We start from the raw sequence: 19,536 nt of genomic DNA, 5'->3' as shown, positions 1-19,536 counted from the left end.
TAAAATACATTTTAGGTATGTGGGTAAAAAATTGCGGAAAGTTCATGGGGTATGAATACTTGGTTAAGGCACTATATGTTGGGGTAGATAAGATGTTATAATCGCTTCTTATTGCAATTGTTTTGTGGAAAAATATCACTTTCTTCTATGATGCCCAACCATAGGCTTTACGTCAGAGGAGATCACATGACAGGCACAGGACGTTCAGCCGGCCCCTGGCTGTCATAGCAATCCATTGGCTTGCTGTGCTTGTGTGGCAGGGAAGCTGAACTAATGTGTGTGGCACTTAAAGGAACTCTGTCAGAATGACTGTTCAAACCAAGTACAGGTGCTTGGTGCATTATGACGTGACCAAACTAAGCGCCGATTTTGACCTGCTTGCGTTTCTACTATCTCCACCCTTTTTTGGCTCTATGAGGTCAGAGCTGTTAATCAAAGAGGGGAATATGGAGATAGAAGGAAAACAAACAGATGGGAAAGTGAACGTACATTTTTCGCTATGCCATGGTGTTCTGAGCAGTTCTACTTGGTTTGAACAGTCATTCTGGGCTGGCAGACTCCCTTTAGCTGCCGCTGTCAACAATTGAGGTTAACAGCCAATCGTTGCTCTTAAAGGCAGATGCCAGCTACATAATATATATAATATAGTCGGCATCTGCCCTCTGTGGAGTGGGCTCTGCCTCTGGGCCGGCTCAAAAGTCCCTGACATCCTCCATGATGAACATCTGTCATGGGCCTTAAGGGTTAAAGAAACCAGCATGAAATAATTAGCAATTGGGACAAAGAATATAATAAAAAGAAAAATATATTTGAAAAAATATGAACAATGGCCCTTCTTTTGTAGTAAGAGATGAAAGAATGGTAGGATTCTAACTGTTCAATTAGGGAATCTGCCATGGTGGCCAGAAATGTAGAGAGTAGGCAGAAATAAGGAATAGCTAACACTGAACATCCCTAAGTTTTGTTTCACAATTTTGCGGAGGAGCAAGGGGTTTCCTTTTCTACTCATTTCCCTGTGTTTGTAGGATTGGAGACACTTTTAGCGATGGGCAACATTACAAATCCAAAGCTCCAGAAATTCAATCAATTATTCATGGCTATTAATAGTGAGAACAATATGTAGTAATGTAATTAGTAGCACTAATAATATGATCATAATTATATGTAATCGTAAAGAAAAATCTGTCCAACAATGCATTTGTCATTTCTGCGTTCTATGCTTCATCACTCTGAATATCAGTTTTCTAAATTAGTACACGCTGACCTTTCTTCAATAACAGGAAAGACAGCAGCCTATTTTTGTCACAGCTTTTTCTGCCAGACACAGATCCAAGTCTTCTATGTTTGTAATTCATACAGATTTAATTAACTATTTGGCAGAATTTGCATAGATGCTACACATCCCACATAGTTCTCGGAAGAATTTGTTGACCTGTCTAAAAACAAATCCCATCCATGTAGAATTATTCTTAAAGATTGGATGTGCTTTTGATATAATGGATATAGGGTAATAGAGTCCCATGAAAAATCAAAATAGGACTCTAACCTGAGCAGAAAGATCTTTTTTTTATAAGCCACATGTATATTGTGAACGCAAAGACCACCACACTAGACTGCCAGGTTAATTAACCACAACCATAGACCACTAGAAATATAGTAACCTCTTCTCCATGAAGGTGGTTTCACATTTCTGGTTTTTTTTATCATACCTAAAAAGGTTTCCATGGGTTTTATCATACCTAAAAAGGGTTCCATGGGTTTTATCATACCTAAAAAGGGTTCCATGGGTTTTATCATACCTAAAAAGGTTTCCATGGGTTTTATCATACCTAAAAAGGGTTCCATGGGTTTTATTATACCTAAAAAGGGTTATTTTCCACTCTTCTCATCCCATTTTGGCTTATGTGTTAGCTTTACAAAGTCTTATGAAGAAACAAAATTCTCAGCTATCCATTAAACAGTAAAATGTGGACAGTACACAGATGTTAGTGAGCACTTTTCCTTTGCAGAGATAATCCATCCATCTCACAGGTGTGTCATATCAAGATGCTGATTAGACAGCATGATTATTACACAGGTGTGCCTTTGATTTGACACAATAAAAGGCCACTCTAGAATGTGCAGTTTTATCACACAGCACAATGCCACAGATGCCAATGCTCTCTCAAAACGTGTGAGATGCGGACTGCAAGAATGTCTTGCAGAGCTATTGTCCATGAATTGAATGTTCATTTCTTTACCAAAAAGCGGTCTCCAAAGGCGTTTCAAAGAATTTGGCAAGACATCCACCCGGCCTCACAACCGCAGACCACGTGTAACCACACAGGTCCAGGACCTCTACCTCCAGCATCTTCACCTCCAAGATTGTCAGAGACCATCCACCCAGACAGCTGTTGCAACAATCAGTCTGTATAACCAAAGAATTTCTGCACAAACCATCATAAACAATCTCAGGGAAACTCATCTGCTGCTCATCATCCTCATCGGAGTCTCCACCTGACTGCAATTTGTTGTCTAACCGGCTTTAGTGGGCATCTGGCATGCTGGAGAGGTGTTCTCTTCACAGTTGAATCCGCGTTTCACTTTATAGGGCATCTGCCAGACTGAGTGAATGGCATCGTGTGGGCGAGTGGTTTGCTGATGTCAATGATGTGAATTGAGTGGCCCATGGTGGCGGTGGGGTTATGGTACAGGCAGGCATATGTTATAGACAATGAACATAGCTGCATTTTATCAATGCCATTTTGAATGCACAGCGATACCATGAGGAGATCCTGATGCCCATTGTTGTGACATTCATCCACGACCATCACCTCAAGTTGCAGCATGACAATGCACAGCCCCAAGTTGCAAGGATCTATACATAATTCCTAGTGGCCTAAAACATCCGACTTCTTGCATGGACAGCATACTCAGTGGAGATGTTGCTCATTGAGCATGTTTGGAATGCTTTGTATCGGCTTATACAACAGCGTGTTCAAGTTCCTGCCAATATCCAGCAACTTCGCAGCTATTGAAGAGGAATGGACCAACATTTCACAGGCCACAATCAACAGCCTGATCAACTCTATGTGAAGGAGATGTGTTGCACTGCGTAAGGCAAATTGTGCTGACACCAGATGCTCACTGGTTTTCTGCTCCCCCGAACTCCTCCAACACTGTAAAACTGCACATTTTAGACTGGCCTTTTATTGTGGCCAGCCTAAGGCACACCTTTACAATTATCATGCTGTCTAATCAGAATCTTGATATGCCCCACCTGTGAGGTGGATGGCTTATCTTGGCAAAGGTGAAGTGCTCACACACATTTAGACAAATTTGTGAACAATACTCGAGAGAAAAAGGACTTTTGTTTACATAGGAAAAGTCATAGGTCTTTGAGTTCAGCTCATGAAAATTGGGAGCAAAAAAAAGTGTTGTGTTTATATTTTCATTCAGTATAAATAACATAGGGTACTTATTACACACTGATTTTGATTAAAAAAAAAAGCATAAAGCCATAACACCACAACAAGGTCTACTTCAATCAGGACAGTCGGTAATCCTCTAATATTAAAACCTCCTCCTTTGTCAAACAATATCTATGTAGATTGGATAGAGACCGGGGCCCAACTGCACAGTCACCCCACTATGGGAAGCTACATGAAGGCAATATCTGTCATGTTAGGAACGGGGAAGTACCAAGCGAATGACGAAAGGGAAGGGAAGCCCTGTGTCTAGGGAATTGGAAGATGGTGACCCCTGACCAAACCTACCACTGGTCTCTGTGGTCCCTCACCACCTTACACAGGGTACGCACATATGTGCTTAGCCAGATACTAGACCCTAGGAATCTCTAGTGCTGGACCCAAAATAAGGGTGGGATGAGCTCTTCGTCAACCCCACTAAACACTAGAGAAAACACAAGGAGGACACACGGGGGAAAATACATGAACTTCTTATCCACACATGACTCAGGTTGAAGTTCAGCAATGATACCACAGATGACTACAAGCCACCTGCTTGCAACCAGAGCTTGACTGAACTGAACAATAGCACCAGCACAAGCCCAGGAAAGATGGGAGTATTTAAGCACAAGAGGAATACTGATTATCAGCAGTTGGACAGAAGGAGAGCTCCCCTGGGTCCTAAAGGGGAAGCAATGAAAACCCAGCAGGAAAGCTAACACAATGAATAATAACAACAGAAACAATAGAAAGTCAGGGAGTATTTGTGCAGCCAAATGCTGTGACCTTCTATTGCTAGGAACCACATGACTGTCACCCGTGACAATATCCAGGTTAAAGGGAGGATGGCCACATGCCTGTGTGTACATAGTAAAAAAGAACAAGACAAAACGAAAGACATGAGCCAGAGTATAAGTTGTAATACATGTCCTGCATAAAAGTATGTCCACACTGTGGCCTTTTCACAGACAAAACATAAGATAGAAGCAAAATAAAAGCATACGGTGTTGTAAAAAAATAAGTAAAAACTAATAGTACATATAAATAACATAAGGTAGTTGTTTTTTGTGCTATATACAAACAGGAGCATGGCCACTCTCTCCAAGAGCTGGATTTTTCCTTTATGTAGCTTCCATGGTAGGGTGTCAGTGCAGTTGGTCCCCAGTCCCTCTCTGACCCCTTCTTTATTGATGTTGTTTGACACAAGGTGAGATTTTAATACTAGAGGATTAAGGGCCATCCCGATTGGGGTAAACCTTATTGCGGTGGGATGGCTTTACACTTTTCTCTATCAAAAACAATGTGTACTAAGTACCTTATGTTATTTATATGTGCTATTACTTTTCACTTATTTTATTACAGCAAAATATATGCTTATTTGTTTCTATCTTAGGTTTTGTCTGTGAATGACCATAATGCAGGGCATGTATACCAACTTATTCTCCGGCTCATGTCTTTGGTTTTGCCCTGTTCTTTTGTGCTATGTACAAACAGGAGTGTGTCCCCCCTCTCCATGAGCTGGCTATTTCTTTATGTAGCTTCCCATAGTAGGGTGTCTATGCAGTTGGACTCTGGTCCCTCTCTGCCCCCATCTAAATTGATGTTATTTTACACAACATGAGGTTTTAATATTCAAGGATTAGGAACCATCCCGATTGGGGTGCACCTTATCGCAGTGGGATGGCTTTGTGCTTTTTAATCAAAAACAGTATGTACTAAATGCACTATGTTATTCTATGTACTATTACTTATTATTTATAGAAGGGTATGTACTTATTTTGTTTCTATCTTAGGTTTTAAAGTTTAGAGTGTTGCACAGAATCAATTTTAATAAACAAGAAATATTCAACTGTTGCCTCCTATGATAGATCATGGCCACCTCATGTACAGTCACACCTCATCAAGGGGACTCCATCTGAAGCAGATATTGCCTTACGTTGGCTCTATCCTGGATTGCTGTTAAAATGAATGAGCTACAGTGGAGCTGGCCTTTGCGTGGATGTCTCAGTTAGATTTTAGGACCTTTCGGAGTAATAACATATTGCAGTAGGAATTTTGGAGATGTGACACATTTTTATGGTAATAATCAATTTTGGTTAAAATGCAGAGTTTCAAATAGAGGTTTGTCTTGTAATGACAATAGTTTACTTTATCCACCAGTCCTTCCATCATTTAGCTGGCAGGGAAGCACAAGATTTCGGTAATTTTAAGGCTCTCAGAAGAGGAAGAGTTTTTTTTGAGAGAGAAATATATATATGTATAGGATTTCAAAAAATTTTGTTATAGTTCCTTATTTTCTTTTGGGCATTTTATCGAAATCTAACAGAATTGCTGTTGTTAGGAGCAATCCAAGATTCATACTCAACATGTGCATCAAGATTGCTTTTTATGTGAAAGCGGTTATCCTGCATACAAATATTTAAAAAAAAAAAACCAGCTGACAATGTAGCAGAAAAGGAAGTCAGCGCTCACCTAGTCTTTGCCCTGTAGATCCAGCGCTGAACCTTCTTGGTTCTCCAAGTTTTGTTTACGTGCAGCCAGTATATGACCACTGCCTTTTTTGTTTTTTTACATTGCCAACTGTTTTTTACAAAATAACAGATAACCCCTCTTACTTAACACATAAGATTTAGTTTGCATTCTTCAGGTGTTTGATTTCAAGCATTTAAAGATAAAATTACTGGTCATAATATCTGACACTGGTCCATATGAAAATATAAAGTTCTCAACACACTTCTTTAATTTTGATATTATTGCTATTTTTTTTTAATGGCTTTAAAGGGAACTTTTTACCAAGATTTTTCCATTGAAAGTACAACTACCACCATGAAGACCTCTTTTATAGCATACTAGAATGAAGTAAAAAAAAATGTCCCCAATCCCCTCTGCAGATCCAAAATAGAGCATTTATTATACCCCATATAGAGTAGTACAATCTGAGGGGCACTTCTGGCCCCTTTTCTCTTCCTACAATGGCCGTTCTCCAGCTTGCTTCATGTGGATGCTGTGTCCTATGTTATCTACACAGTGTCCCCCAATTGCAAACCAAACTGTAGTGAGCATGCAATGGCTTTACTAATGGGTCATCAGTGCTCTTTGGCTTTTCCTGAACATGAACACTACAGTACTTTGCTCTGATTTAATCAGGGCAGAGAGGCGTGCACTTGTGCAAAACCGCCATTGGGCGACACTATGTGGATGACCTAAGAGGTGTCATACACATGAAGAAAGTTGGAGGATGGCCATTGTAGGAACAGAGGAGGCAACACATAAACATCAGAGACACTCATCAGATCGGACCATGCCGTATGAGGGTATAATAAAAGTTATTCTTGGGGATCTGCAAAGGGGATTGGAGAATTGTTATATCATTCTAAGATGCTGTGAAACAGGCCTTGGTGGTGGCCGTACTTATATATATATATATATATATATATATATATATATATATACAGTACTTACCAAACATTTGGTAACAACTTCTCATTCAAAAAGTTTTCTTTATTTTCATAACTCTGAAAATTGTAGATTCACACTGAAGGCATCAAAACTATGAAATACTTAACAAAAAAGTGTGAAACAACTGAAAATATGTCTTATATTCTAGGTTCTTCAAAGTAGCCACCTTTTGCTTTGATTACTGCTTTGCGCACTCTTGACATTCTCTTGATGAGCTTCAAGAGGTAGTCACCGGAAATGGTTTTCACTTCACAGGTGTGCCCTGTCAGGTTTAATAAGTGGGATTTCTTGCCTTATAAATGGGGTTGGGACCATCAGTTGTGTTGTGCAGAAGTCTGGTGGACACATAGCTGATAGTCCTACTGAATAGACTGTTAGAATTTGTATTATGGCAAGAAAAAAGCAGCTAAGTAAAGAAAAACGAGTGGCCATCATTACTTTAAGAAATGAAGGTCAGTCAGTCCGAAAAATTGAGAAAAGTTTGAAAGTGTCCCCAAGTACAGTGGAAAAAACCATGAAACGCTACACAGAAACTGGCTCACATGAGGGCTGCCCCAGGAAAGTAAGACCAAGAGTCACCTCTGCTGCAGAGGATAAGTTTATCCGAGTCACCAGCCTCAGTGACAGCCTTGCAGGTTAACAGCAGCTCAGATTAGAGACCAGGTCAATGCCACACAGAGTTCTAGCAGCAGACACATCTGTAGAACAACTGTTAAGAGGAGACTTTGTGCAACAGGCCTTCATTGTAAAAAAGGTGCTAGGAAATCACTGCTAATGACAGGCAACAAGCAGAAGAGACATGTTTGGACTAAAGAACACAAGGAATGGACATTATACCAGTGGAAATCTGTGCTTTGATCTGATGAGTCCAAATTTGAGATCTTTAGATCCAACCACCATGTCTTTGTGTGACACAGAAAAGGTGAACGGATGGACTCTACATGCCTGGTTCCCACCGTGAAACATACAGGAGAAGGTGTAATGGTATGGGGTGCTTTGCTGCTGACACTGTTGGGGATTTATTCAAAATTGAAGGCATACTGAACCAGCATGGGTACCACATCATCTTGCATTTTTTAACAGAACAATGACCCCAAACACACATCCAGGCTCTGTAAGGGCTATTTGACTAAGAAGGAGAGTGATGGGGTGCTACGCCAGATGACCGGGCCTCCATAGTCACCAGACATGAACCCAATCAAGATGGCTTAGGGTGAGCTGGACCGCAGAGTAAAGGCAAAAGGGCCAACAAGTGCTAAGCATCTCTGGGAACTCCTTCAAGACTGTTGGAAGACCATTTCCGGTGACTACCTCTTGAAGCTCATCAAGAGAATGCCAAGAGTGTGCAAAGCAGTAATCAAAGCAAAAGGTGGCTGCTTTGAAGAACCTAGAATATAAGACATAACAAAAAAGTGTGAAACAACTGAAATTAAGTATTTCATTCCACATGCGTTAATTCATAGTTTTGATGCCTTCAATGTGAATCTACAATTTTCAGAGTCATGAAAATAAAGAAACCTCTTTTAATGAGAACGTGTGTCCAAAACTTTTGGTATTTACTGTGTGTGTGTGTGTGTGTGTGTATATATATATATATATATATACACACATATACAGTGCCTTGCAAAGGTATTCGGCCCCCTTGCATTTTTCTTCAACCTTTTCACACATTTCAGGCTTCAAGCATAAAGATAAAAATTTTAATGGTGAAGAATCAAGAAGTGAGACACAATTCTGAAGTTGAATGAAATGTATTGCTTAATTTAAACTTTTTAAAAAATACATAACTGAAAATTAGGGCGTGCAATATTGTTCGTCCACTTTACTTTCAGTGCAGCAAACTCACTCCAGAAGTTCATTGAGGATCTCTGAATGAGCCAATGTTGTCCTAAATGACTGATGATGATAAATATAAGCCACCTGTGTGTAATCAAGTCTCCGTATAAATGTACCTGCTCTGTGATAGTCTCAGTGTTCTGTTTAACATGCAGATAGCATCATGAAGACCAAGGAACACAACAGGCAGGTCTGTGATACTGTTGTGGAGAAGTTTAAAGTCGGATTTGGTTACAAAAAGATTTCCAAAACTTTAAACATCTCAAGAAGCACTGTGCAAACGATCATATTGAAATGGAAGGTGTATCATACCACTGCAGATCTACCAAGAACCGGCCGTCCATCCAAACTTTCATCTCAAACAAGGAGAAGACTGATCAGAGATGCAGCCAAGAGGCCCATGATCACTCTTGATGAACTGCAGAGATCTACAGCTGAGGTGGGAGAGCTGTCCATGGGTCGTACACTGCACAAATCTGGCCTTTATGGAAGAGTGGCAAGAAGAAAGCCATTTCTCAAAGACATCCATAAAAAGTGTTGTTTAAAGTTTGCCACAAGGCACCTGGGAGACACACCAAACATGTGGAAGAAGGTGCTCTAGTCAGATGAAAGCAAAATCAAACTATTTGGGAACAATCCCAAACGATATGATTGGCATAAAAGCAACACAGCTCATCACCCTGAACACACCATCACCACTGTCAAACATGGTGGTGGCAGCATCATGGTTTGGGTCTGCTTTTCTTCAGCAGGGACAGGTGGTTAAAATTGATGGGAAGATGGATGGAGCCGAATACAGGACCATTCTTGAAGAAAACCTGTTGGAGTCTGCAAAAGACCTGAGACTGTGACGGCGATTTGTCTTCAAACAAGACAATGATCCCAAACATAAAACAAAATCTACAATGGAATGGTTCACAAATAAACGTATCCAGGTGTTAGAATGGTCAAGTCAAAGTCCAGACCAGAATCCAATCGAGATCTTGTGGAAAGAGCTGAAAACTGCTGTTCACAAACATTCACCATCCAACCTCACTCAGCTCGAGCAGTTTGCAAATGAAGAATGGGCAAGAATTTCAGTCTGTCGATGTGCAAAACTGATAGATACATACCCCAAGCGACTTGCCGCTGTAATCGCAGCAAAAGGTGGCGCTACAAAGTATTAACTTAAAGGGGACGAATAATATTGCACGCCCCAATTTTCAGTTATCTATTTTTTTTAAAAAGTTTAAAATAAGCAATAAATTTTATTCAGCCTCACAATTGTGTCCCACTTGTTGATTCATCACCATAACATTACAATTTTTATCTTTATGTTTGAAGCCTGAAATGTGGGAAAAGGTTGAAAAATTCAAGGGAGCCCAATACTTTCGCAAGGCACTGTATATATCACAGTGTGAGCCTGGCATTTTTTTTCATCTGTAGTTTTAATAAAAACCGTACCAAAAGATTGTATCTAGATGATATATTTCTGTAGCAATATTAATTACAGCCATTTGTAACTGCTTTGAGTAGGTGCTTTTTTAAGGCCTCATAAACACATCAGTATTATGGGTCTGTTACAGATGTGTAATAGGGCACCTATAATTTAACTGACTTATTAGCCTAATCTAAATGAGAGTTATACAGTTCTCTGAAGTATAGTCATTTAATGTAGGTTTAAGTGTAAATATTTTTTGGTGACTTTTCAGAATAAGCTGTTATGTGTGTGTATATAAGGAAGCAGTATTTCTGGTTGTTATATGAGCTATTATTTTAGCAGTTATCTCTCTGCACTAGAAGCCACAGCATTTTTCTCTTATGTAATGATGGGCAGACCCAGATTGTAAAACTCTGAATCCTCCCGGGCTCAAAAGAACACGAGGACCGACCCCAGGCCTGGAGTTCTCAGGGAACTCAGAGTAACCATCCGGATCCAGCCATCTGGGTAATAAAAAAAAAAAAAAAGCAGCAAAGAAAATAAGAATAAAACAAGCGCTTTATACTTACTAGACTTTGTGTGGCTGTAACTCTGCTTCAAGGCCACTCACTCTACTTCTGGGGCTGCTCATTATCTTCATGAATATGCCCTGCTCCCCTGACCACCGGCAGTCCGAGCATCTCTGATCGGTTGCAGTAAGACGCACCCCTAGGCTATGTGACAGCGAATCTGACGGCAACTAATCACAGACTGTGTGTGTCTAGATTGATGTAAAAATAAATAAAAAAATTGGCAAAGTGTCCCCCCGTATTATGATACCCAGCACAGATAAAGCATGTGGCTACAAGCTGCAGCTTCCAGGCATGTGCTTATCTTTCTTGGCTGTGTATCAAAATAAGAAGAACCGCATGTGGCTTTTTTAAAAATGATTTAAATAAACAATTTTTTAAACTCGTCATGCAGTCCTCCCCAACTTTGCTACCCAGTCATGATCAAGCCGAGAGCTGGGAGCTGGTATTCTCATGCTGGGGAGGCCGTGGTTATTGGGGCCAACCCAGCCTAAAAATAGCAGCCGCCCAGGATTGTCACATCCATTAGATGCAACAATCCCAGAACTTTACCTGGCTCATCCCAATTGCACTGGTGCAGTGGCAGTCTGGGTAATAAGGGGTTAATAACAGTTCACAGCTGCCACTAAGCCCTAGATTAGTAATGGGGAAAGTCTGAGACCTCCCCACCAGTACTAATCTGTGAAAAGTGAAAAGAAATAAACAAAAATATAATTTATTTGAAATAAAATACCAAAAACCACCCTCTTTCATCCCTTCATTAACCTCCAAAAAACCCAGATCAAATGTAATTCATATGACATCCCACAATGATTCCACCTCTGCTACATCTGACGTGACAGTGCTTGGTCATAAAACCACCCATTGTGAGCTTCAGGCAGAGAATGAGCCGCAGTGATGAGCAGTGACATGACTCAGGTTATTTGCAGTCAGGTGACCTCAGTGACCTCACCTGAGGTAAGGTCACTCAGTTCAATGAGGTCACCTGAGGTCAGGTTACATGTGATCACAGATGGACAACTGTGGGATCCTCCAACTATGACTGCAAATAACCTGAGTGACATCACCGCTCATTGCTGTGGCTTAGTCTTTGCCTAAAGCTTACAGCGGATGGTCACATTCTGTGGCCGCTTACTGTGTCTTCAGTAATGTAGCAGAGCTAGAATCATCGTGGGATTTTGTGTGGATTACATCTTACCCGGGTATTTTGGGGGTTAATAAAGAGGTGAAAGATGTTTTTTTTTTATTTTATTCCAAATAAAGGATTTTTTCAGTGTCTGTGTTTATTTCTTCTCACTTACAGATTAGTAATGAACGGAGTCTCATTGACGCATCACATTACTAATCAAGGGCTTTGTGGCAGCTGTAAGCTGTTAATAAACTGTAATTACCCCGATTGCCACCGCACCAGGGCAATTGGTATGAGCCGGGTAAAGTTCAGGGATTGTCGCATCTAATGGATGTGACAATCAAGGCAGCTGCTATTTTTAGGCTGGGGGGCCCCAATAACCATGGGCCTCCTGATCCTGAGAATACCAACTCCCAGCTGTCAGCTTTATCATGGCTGGGTATAAAAATTGAGCGGGAACTGCATGCTGTTTAAAATAATTTTTTAAATAATTTTTTTAAAAGGCTGCATGCGGTTCCTCTTATTTTATACACAGCCAAGATAAGCACATGGCTGAGGACTACAGCCTGTAGCCGTCTGCTTAATCTGTGCTGGGTATCATAATATGGGGGGACACTTTGCCTATCTATTTATTTAATTTTACAGCAACAGAGACGTACACACACAGCCCATCTGATTGGTTGAAGTCAGACACCCTGTCACACAGGCTTGGGGCTCTGTCTGACTGCAACCAATCAGAGACAATGGGACTGCCGGTGGGTGAGGAAAGCAATGCATACGCATGAAGATAATGAGCAACCCTGAAAGTAGAGTGAGTGGTTTGGAAGTAGAGTTACAGCCGCCCAAGACAGGTAAGTATAAAGCGCTTGCTTTAATCCTTCTATTCCTTCTAACACCATATTTAAGCTCCTGAGTCGGGTCCCCATAGACTTATATAGGGACCGGCAACCTACCAGATATCCAGTATCAATTCCAAGCCCGAATCAGGGGTGGGGGTTTGTTTTTATAATCTGCTGATCTTCGGTCCGCCCATCACTATTTTTGTGGCTTTCTGCTTTTGTTTCCTCCAACTTTTTCTCCCTTCCTTTCTTTGCAGAGCTTTACAGGCAGGGAGTATAGTTTGACCACTCTTTGCAGACAGATTTATAAATGGATTTGAGCATTTTTTTAAGTGAATAATCAGTGCAGGAAAAAGGAGTGACTGATGGGAGAAAGAAAGACATTTTTGTTTAGTAAGAAATATTACAATGTTTCTTATCTTTACTTGTACAACTGTTTTATGAAATAATATGTTATTATTATTTAAAGATGACCTATCCCCTCTCCTGATATGACTATTTTATGAAATGTTTTTGGTATTCTCACTGTTTATCCTCACAAAAACATATGAATAAATTGACAGCTGGGTGTTATCAGTTGGGGTTTGGTCTCTGCACACTTCAACACTGTCTCAATTAGTACTGACAGTTTGAGTCTGTGTATAGACACCCTCATTTGACAAGAGGGTGTGGTAATATCTAGTTGCCAATTTATTGAGAATGTTATGGCACAATGCAGAGTTGTGGAAAAAACATATTTTCATGGAGAATTCATGTGTTTTTTAAAACAGACATGTCAGGAGTGGTGACTGGTCCTAAGGGAAGGGTTGTCCACATTTATATTTAATGCTGCACAGTCAGGCTTTGTGTAAAAATAACAAAATTAGTCTTATCTCCTGACTGCAACTCCAGTGCTGCGCAATCTATGACGACATGGCAACAGTTGTGAAGTCCCCTCTGCAACATGTGACCACTGCAGCCAATCACTAGACTCAGTAGCAACATTAAGGGGTACTTTGCACACTACGACATTGCAGCTGCGATATCGTTGGGGTCAAATCGAAAGTGACGCACATCCGGCATCATTGTCGAGATCGGAGTATGTAAATCCTTTTTGCTACATTTAACGATCGCAAAAGCGTCGAAATTTAATGATCGGTGTAGTGTCGGTCATTTCCATAATTTCGCTGCAGCGACAGGTACGATGTTGTTCCTTGTTCCTGCGGCAGCACACATCGCTGTGTATGAAGCCGCAGAAGCGAGGAACATCTCCTTACCTGCTTCCCGCCTGCAATGAGGAAGGAAGGAGGTGGGCGAGATGTTTATGTCCCGCTCATCTCCGCCCCTCCGCTTCTATTGGCCGCCTGCCGTGTGACATTGCTGTGACGCCGCACGACCCGCCCCCTTAGGAAGGAGGCGGGTCGCCGGCCAGGGTGCAGGTAAGTGCGTGTGAAGCTGCCGTAGCGATAATGTTCGCTACGGCAGCTATCACAAGAGATCGCATGTGCGACGGGGACGGGGACTATTGCGCTCGGCATCGCTACAATCGGCTAGCGATGTCGCAGTGTGCAAAGTAACCCTTAGGGCTCTTTCACAACTTTGGTCCATGTTGGATCGCAATGCATGGACTGGCCGCACAGCTCTCCTGACCCAAGCATGACAGCTTCATATATTTCTATGAAGATGTCACTCTTGGGTCGGGAGACGTGCGGTCAGTCCAACATCAGACCAAATTGCACAAATGTGTGAAAGCCCTAATGTAGATGGCAGAAAACCGTTGAGCCCAGTGATTATCTGCAGCGGTCACATGCTGTAGACAGGGCATCACTATTGAGGTCATGTCAATAAACACTGCGGGAGCAGTGAGGAGGCAGCACCAGAGTGGCAGGAGTTAAACAATGCTGATTTTCCTTAAATATTAATATTTAAACATGAACAAACTCTTTAATAGAATATTTTGAGACATTAATTTGGAGCCTAGGAATATTAGGTCTGGGGAAAGTACATTACCATTTTTGGACAAGCACAATTATATATATACCGTACATGTGCTTAAAAAAGACTATATTTTCAATAGATGCAAAAATATAAACCACATACGTTTATTTTCCAAATTGTTCCACGAGAGACAACTATTAATTGACTTTAATCTACTTCATCACTGCAGATACTATTATTCTTATTAAAGTCTACAGCTTTCTGTAAAGTATGTGTCAGCAATGCATTTGCCTCATTGAGTGCTTTGCCAGTGTGCTGTGATATGTACTGAGCATGCTGCATGGAGAAGGACTGTGGGGAAACGTGACGTGTTTGCTTCCGAGCTTTGTGCTGTTTAAGCTAAAGCAAATTGTATGTTGTGTGTCCCATAATCAATAACAATTGCATTTTCTATGATCCTATGCACTGTTTATATAACTTAATAGAAATACAGTTTGCTTAATTACATTCTTTTTCATTCTTTTTCATTAACTAACACATGAAGGAAAGAACAAGGAGAGACATCTGGAAGGTTTGTATGTATACAATTTATTCTTCATTGACTTATATTACATTTTATTGGATGTGCATAGTAACAATAAAAATGAAGGTCCTGTCTATCAAATGTCAATAATTCAGAAATTCCACGTCACAATAGAATCAACCTAAAGCAAAAAGTGAACCTGTCGATATCACCAAATTCTTTATATGGTGACATGAGCCTTTTTTCTCTGTAAACATTAGTAAAAGTTGTAGTACATCCATATTTTTTATATGCCTTGTGTGTGACTTTTAAAGTGTGCCTGTCATATGACCTGAATAAGCTTTCAGATGTGAAACGTGAGGAATAGCACTATCTCTGACCTTTAGATGACTTCTATATGGCTTCACCCTCATTTTCCCTTCTGCAGACTCTATTTCTCTAATTGTCTATCTTCCCTGGGTAAACACTAGCTGCTGTGATGGCACCCATACACTGCACACATACAGAAGAAGAGATCTAGCTCCTCTTTCTCTCCGTAGCCAACCCCCGGAAGCTTTAGGACATTATACAGCTATACTGAGCAGTGTAGCTGTGAATACACCACTGTGGTGAGAAACACTTACTATAGCCTTCAGAAGAGATTCTGTGTGCCTTTTGCCTCTCCAGGAAGAAATTGCTATTTTTGAGACTGAATGATCAGTTGAGAGACATTAGGGTGAGATGTTATGGCCCGAAATAGGCAGTTATGTCTAAAAGATATATTATGATATATTACAAAGTTTCTGATATTCTTTTGTACTCTTGATTTATGCAGTTTGGTGTAAAACAGTGCCCTCTTAAAGGGGTTTTCCAGTCTAAAATGATCAGTCTGCAGTCACTCTATGTACGCTGCAAGGATTCACCGGTTTCTGAGCCAGTAATGACGGCACATAACCATAATTGTGTATTATGGATGTTCCTGGCCAGAACCCAACTAGTGGGCACAGCCTCACTCTATATAAGTGTATGGAGTGGGCAAGTCCCACTAGTAGGTATGGCTGTCTATTTTGTGCAGCCTTGTTCCATACACTTGTATAGAGTGAGGCTGCTTCCACTTGTCAGGTTCTGGCCAGGGTCATGCATAGTCACATTTGCGGTCATGTGACAATCTTTCCCACTTCAGAAACAGAGTGACTTCAGACTTATCATTTTAGACTGGACAACCCCTTAACGTTGCCTTGTAGCCCCTGCATGATATTCTCAAAAACTCATTAAATAACTGAAACAGTCTATGCAGTGTTTATCTACAAGTTTTCAAGAAATATGATAAGGCTTTTATACAAGTTGGAAGTCATAATAGTTGCCATTGTAACTCTTCATATATGTGTCCAGTCACATGCAGCATTTCCTAAGTAAATAATGGGTTAAAGTATAGTTAGTAATTATTGATATTTTTCCTATGATATTCTGCCGATGTAAATGTTGGTTTACAAGAAGTTCAATTCCCTATAAATGCATTAACAGATTGTAGGGAGCTGTTTATTGTGACCTATAATTTGTGACTAAGCTTCGTCAAACTGTCTGAGATGTCTGTTGTAAAGGCATTAAGTCTAATAAGTATATATTGTAGAAGGCAAGGTTAACTAATAAATTAGTGTATGAAAATCAAATGGGTATCAATACTACATATTAATACAGGTACATTTTCTGCATTTGTATTTTATACATTGTTCAATGAATAAGTGAAAGGATTAAGGCCGCTTTACACGCTGCGACATCGCTCAAGCGATCTCGTTGGGGTCACGGAATTTGTGACACACATCCGACCGCTTTAGCGATGTCGTTGCGTGTGACACCTATGAGCGATTTTGAATCGTCGCAAAAACGTTCAAAATCGCTCATGGGTGACATGCCCCCCTCTTCACGATTATCGCTGCTGCAGCTAGCGATGTAGTTCCTCGTTGCTGAACCTCTCGAACCTCTCCTTACCTGCGCCCGCCCGCAATGAGGAAGGAAGAAGGTTACGTCCCGCTCATCTCCGCCCCTCCGCTTCTATTGGGCGGCGGTTCAGTGACGCTGCTGTGACGTTGCTGTGACGCTGAATGAACCATCCCCTTAGAAAGGAGGCGGTTCGCCAGTCACAGCGACGTCGCTAGGCAGGTAAGTAGTGTGACGGGTCCACGCGATGTTGTGTGCCACGGGCAGCGATTTGCCCGTGTCGCCCAACCGATGGGGGCGGGTACGCATGCTAGCGATATCGGTCACGATATCGCAACATGTAAAGTGGCCTTTAGTCTCAACATGTGTCTTCAGGAGTGCAGCGCTCCCTAGCCTCCTCACCTGCTTATTGCCGGGGCACTACTCCTGGCTGAGTAGTATTGTCCTTCTGTAGACCTAAGATTTCTGATTTTGCAGGACTGGCAGGAAGGAGGTGAGCCAAGGGGAATTGGTGAGCAGCAATGTCAAACTGCTCTAAAAAAATTTATAGGCTAAAGAAATTTGTATGGGATCTCATGAGTTAACTCCCCAGCTCGGAGTAAATCTATTAGACATGTTTAGCCAGACACTAGTGGTTAGTCTCGTTGGCAATTAGCTGTAATCAATATAATACAAAAGCTCTCATAGCAGGAGAATGACTTCAGATAGAAAAAACAAGTCAATTGCAAACTTGCTAATTTTCATACTATCAAACTATAACAATTACATAACAGGGGAAATGACTTTAAATTTAAATTAATTGAAACTTAAATGTAATATATTTTACAATTTTTTTTCCAGAATTTAATGTATGACAATCTTGCAGTGTAAAAAGGTTGTTGATCACCAAATGAAAAAAAACAAAATTCTTATCCATCATGTGAAATAATTTTTCAGCCAACTTTAAAATCAACAGTGCATGATCCTATTTAAAAAAGGTATTGCTCAGTGTAGAACAATGGCATTCTGTGCACACTGAATGATTTTATATAGATAGTTTTAAAAACATCAATTACCATAGTCTGTATAAATAATGGTGGTCATTAAAAGGCTTTATTCCCTCATCACCATTTTAAAATGGTAATTGGAAATAAGTAAATAGTGTCCTCCCATGGTCACAAATCCAGTTGGTGAAAAACTACACATGAAAGCTGACACCAGCGGTTTTGTAACCGATTGGGGCCGATAAAGCCCTTAAATACTGCTGTCAATTGCGACAGCGGTATCTAAGAAGGTATAACCTGGTTAAAAGACCCCCTTAGGCAGGATCATCCATCCACAATCGTAATCGTAGGTGTTGATCGTTGTCACAGTACCGTATGGTCATTTGATGAATCCAGGGTACGGTGGCCTGTTAGAGCCTGCTATGAGTTGAGTCCAATAGGCACAGCCAGTGAATCACTAATAGGTCTCATGTACTGCAGTACAAGAGTGTTGCAATACATGAGAACAGTTATTAAACTAAAAAATATTCATGTCTCACAGTGGGACTAAGTGAAAAACTAAAAAAAGGAAAATAAAATATTTAAAAAAGTTTTTTAAAAACACAGAGAAAAAGCACACATTAATCACAAAAACCTGTTCCCCACTAAAAATACAGCCTTTGTGTTAAAACAAAAGTTAACACAAAAAGTACACATAATTGATAGTTCCGCATCCAGAATGACCCAAACTATTAATCTGTCATGTTATTTATTGCTTACATCCAACACCGTAAAACAAATGATAAAAAAAAGCCAAAAATGTCTCTTTTCATCATACTAACACACAAAAAAATGTAATGGAAAAAGTGATCAAAAAGTCATAAAAAAAAGGCTAAAATGAAAACCACAAACGGTCCCACAAAAAACAAGCTCCAATATGGCTCATTTGGCAAAAAAGTTAAAAAGTTACAGCTTTCTGAATATAGCAAAAAACAAAATATCTTTTGTGAAATATAGTTTTTAGTGTGTAAAAGTAAAAAAATCAGAAAAAAGCAATATGTCTGGTATTGTAACCATGTTGATCCTAAAAATAAATTGGTCTTGTCATTTTACTCCCATCATTTTGAGCATCTTTTTAGTGCACAAGTGTGGACAACCTCAGTTCTGTGCACACCTGAAAAGATGGATACCACCAGAATAGACACCAAACGGAGTCCAAAGTGTTTCCATCTGTCTGAGTTTAGAGAGTGGTTCCATCTGGGGTTTTATCTGAATAACATTTTTTGGGGATTTACACGGATTCCACAACGTAAGTGCTCAGCATAGGCAGGGCTGGATTTTGACAAAGTGGAGCCCTTGGCAAAAGTTTAAAGTGGGGCCTTAAATGCTCACATATTGCACCATGACACTCAATCATTTTGGTTGTATTACTGTACATGCGCTGAGTTCAGACTGATAAATGAGCGCGACAGACAATATTCAAATCCTTTGCTTGTTTCTTGGCCTCTTTACACAGGCG

The 19,536-nt window shown here is 40.5% G+C and overlaps 1 protein-coding gene across 4 annotated transcripts in view; it reads left to right on the top strand.

Annotated features, from left to right (window-relative positions):
* Positions 1-19,536, top strand: part of KCNQ5 (potassium voltage-gated channel subfamily Q member 5) — an 894,563-nt gene that overhangs the window by 695,744 nt on the left and 179,283 nt on the right. For all 4 annotated transcript variants that reach the window (XM_075340207.1, XM_075340208.1, XM_075340210.1 and 1 more), the window contains exon 9: positions 15,160-15,186. In XM_075340207.1, coding sequence (XP_075196322.1) covers positions 15,160-15,186 — 27 coding nt within the window. The remainder of the gene's footprint in view (positions 1-15,159; positions 15,187-19,536) is intronic.

Source organism: Anomaloglossus baeobatrachus, chromosome 3 (assembly GCF_048569485.1).
Source record: "Anomaloglossus baeobatrachus isolate aAnoBae1 chromosome 3, aAnoBae1.hap1, whole genome shotgun sequence".
NCBI lineage: Eukaryota > Metazoa > Chordata > Amphibia > Anura > Aromobatidae > Anomaloglossus > Anomaloglossus baeobatrachus.
The sequence above is the reverse complement of the archived record's forward strand: the minus strand, read 5'-3'. Positions and strand labels throughout refer to the sequence as shown.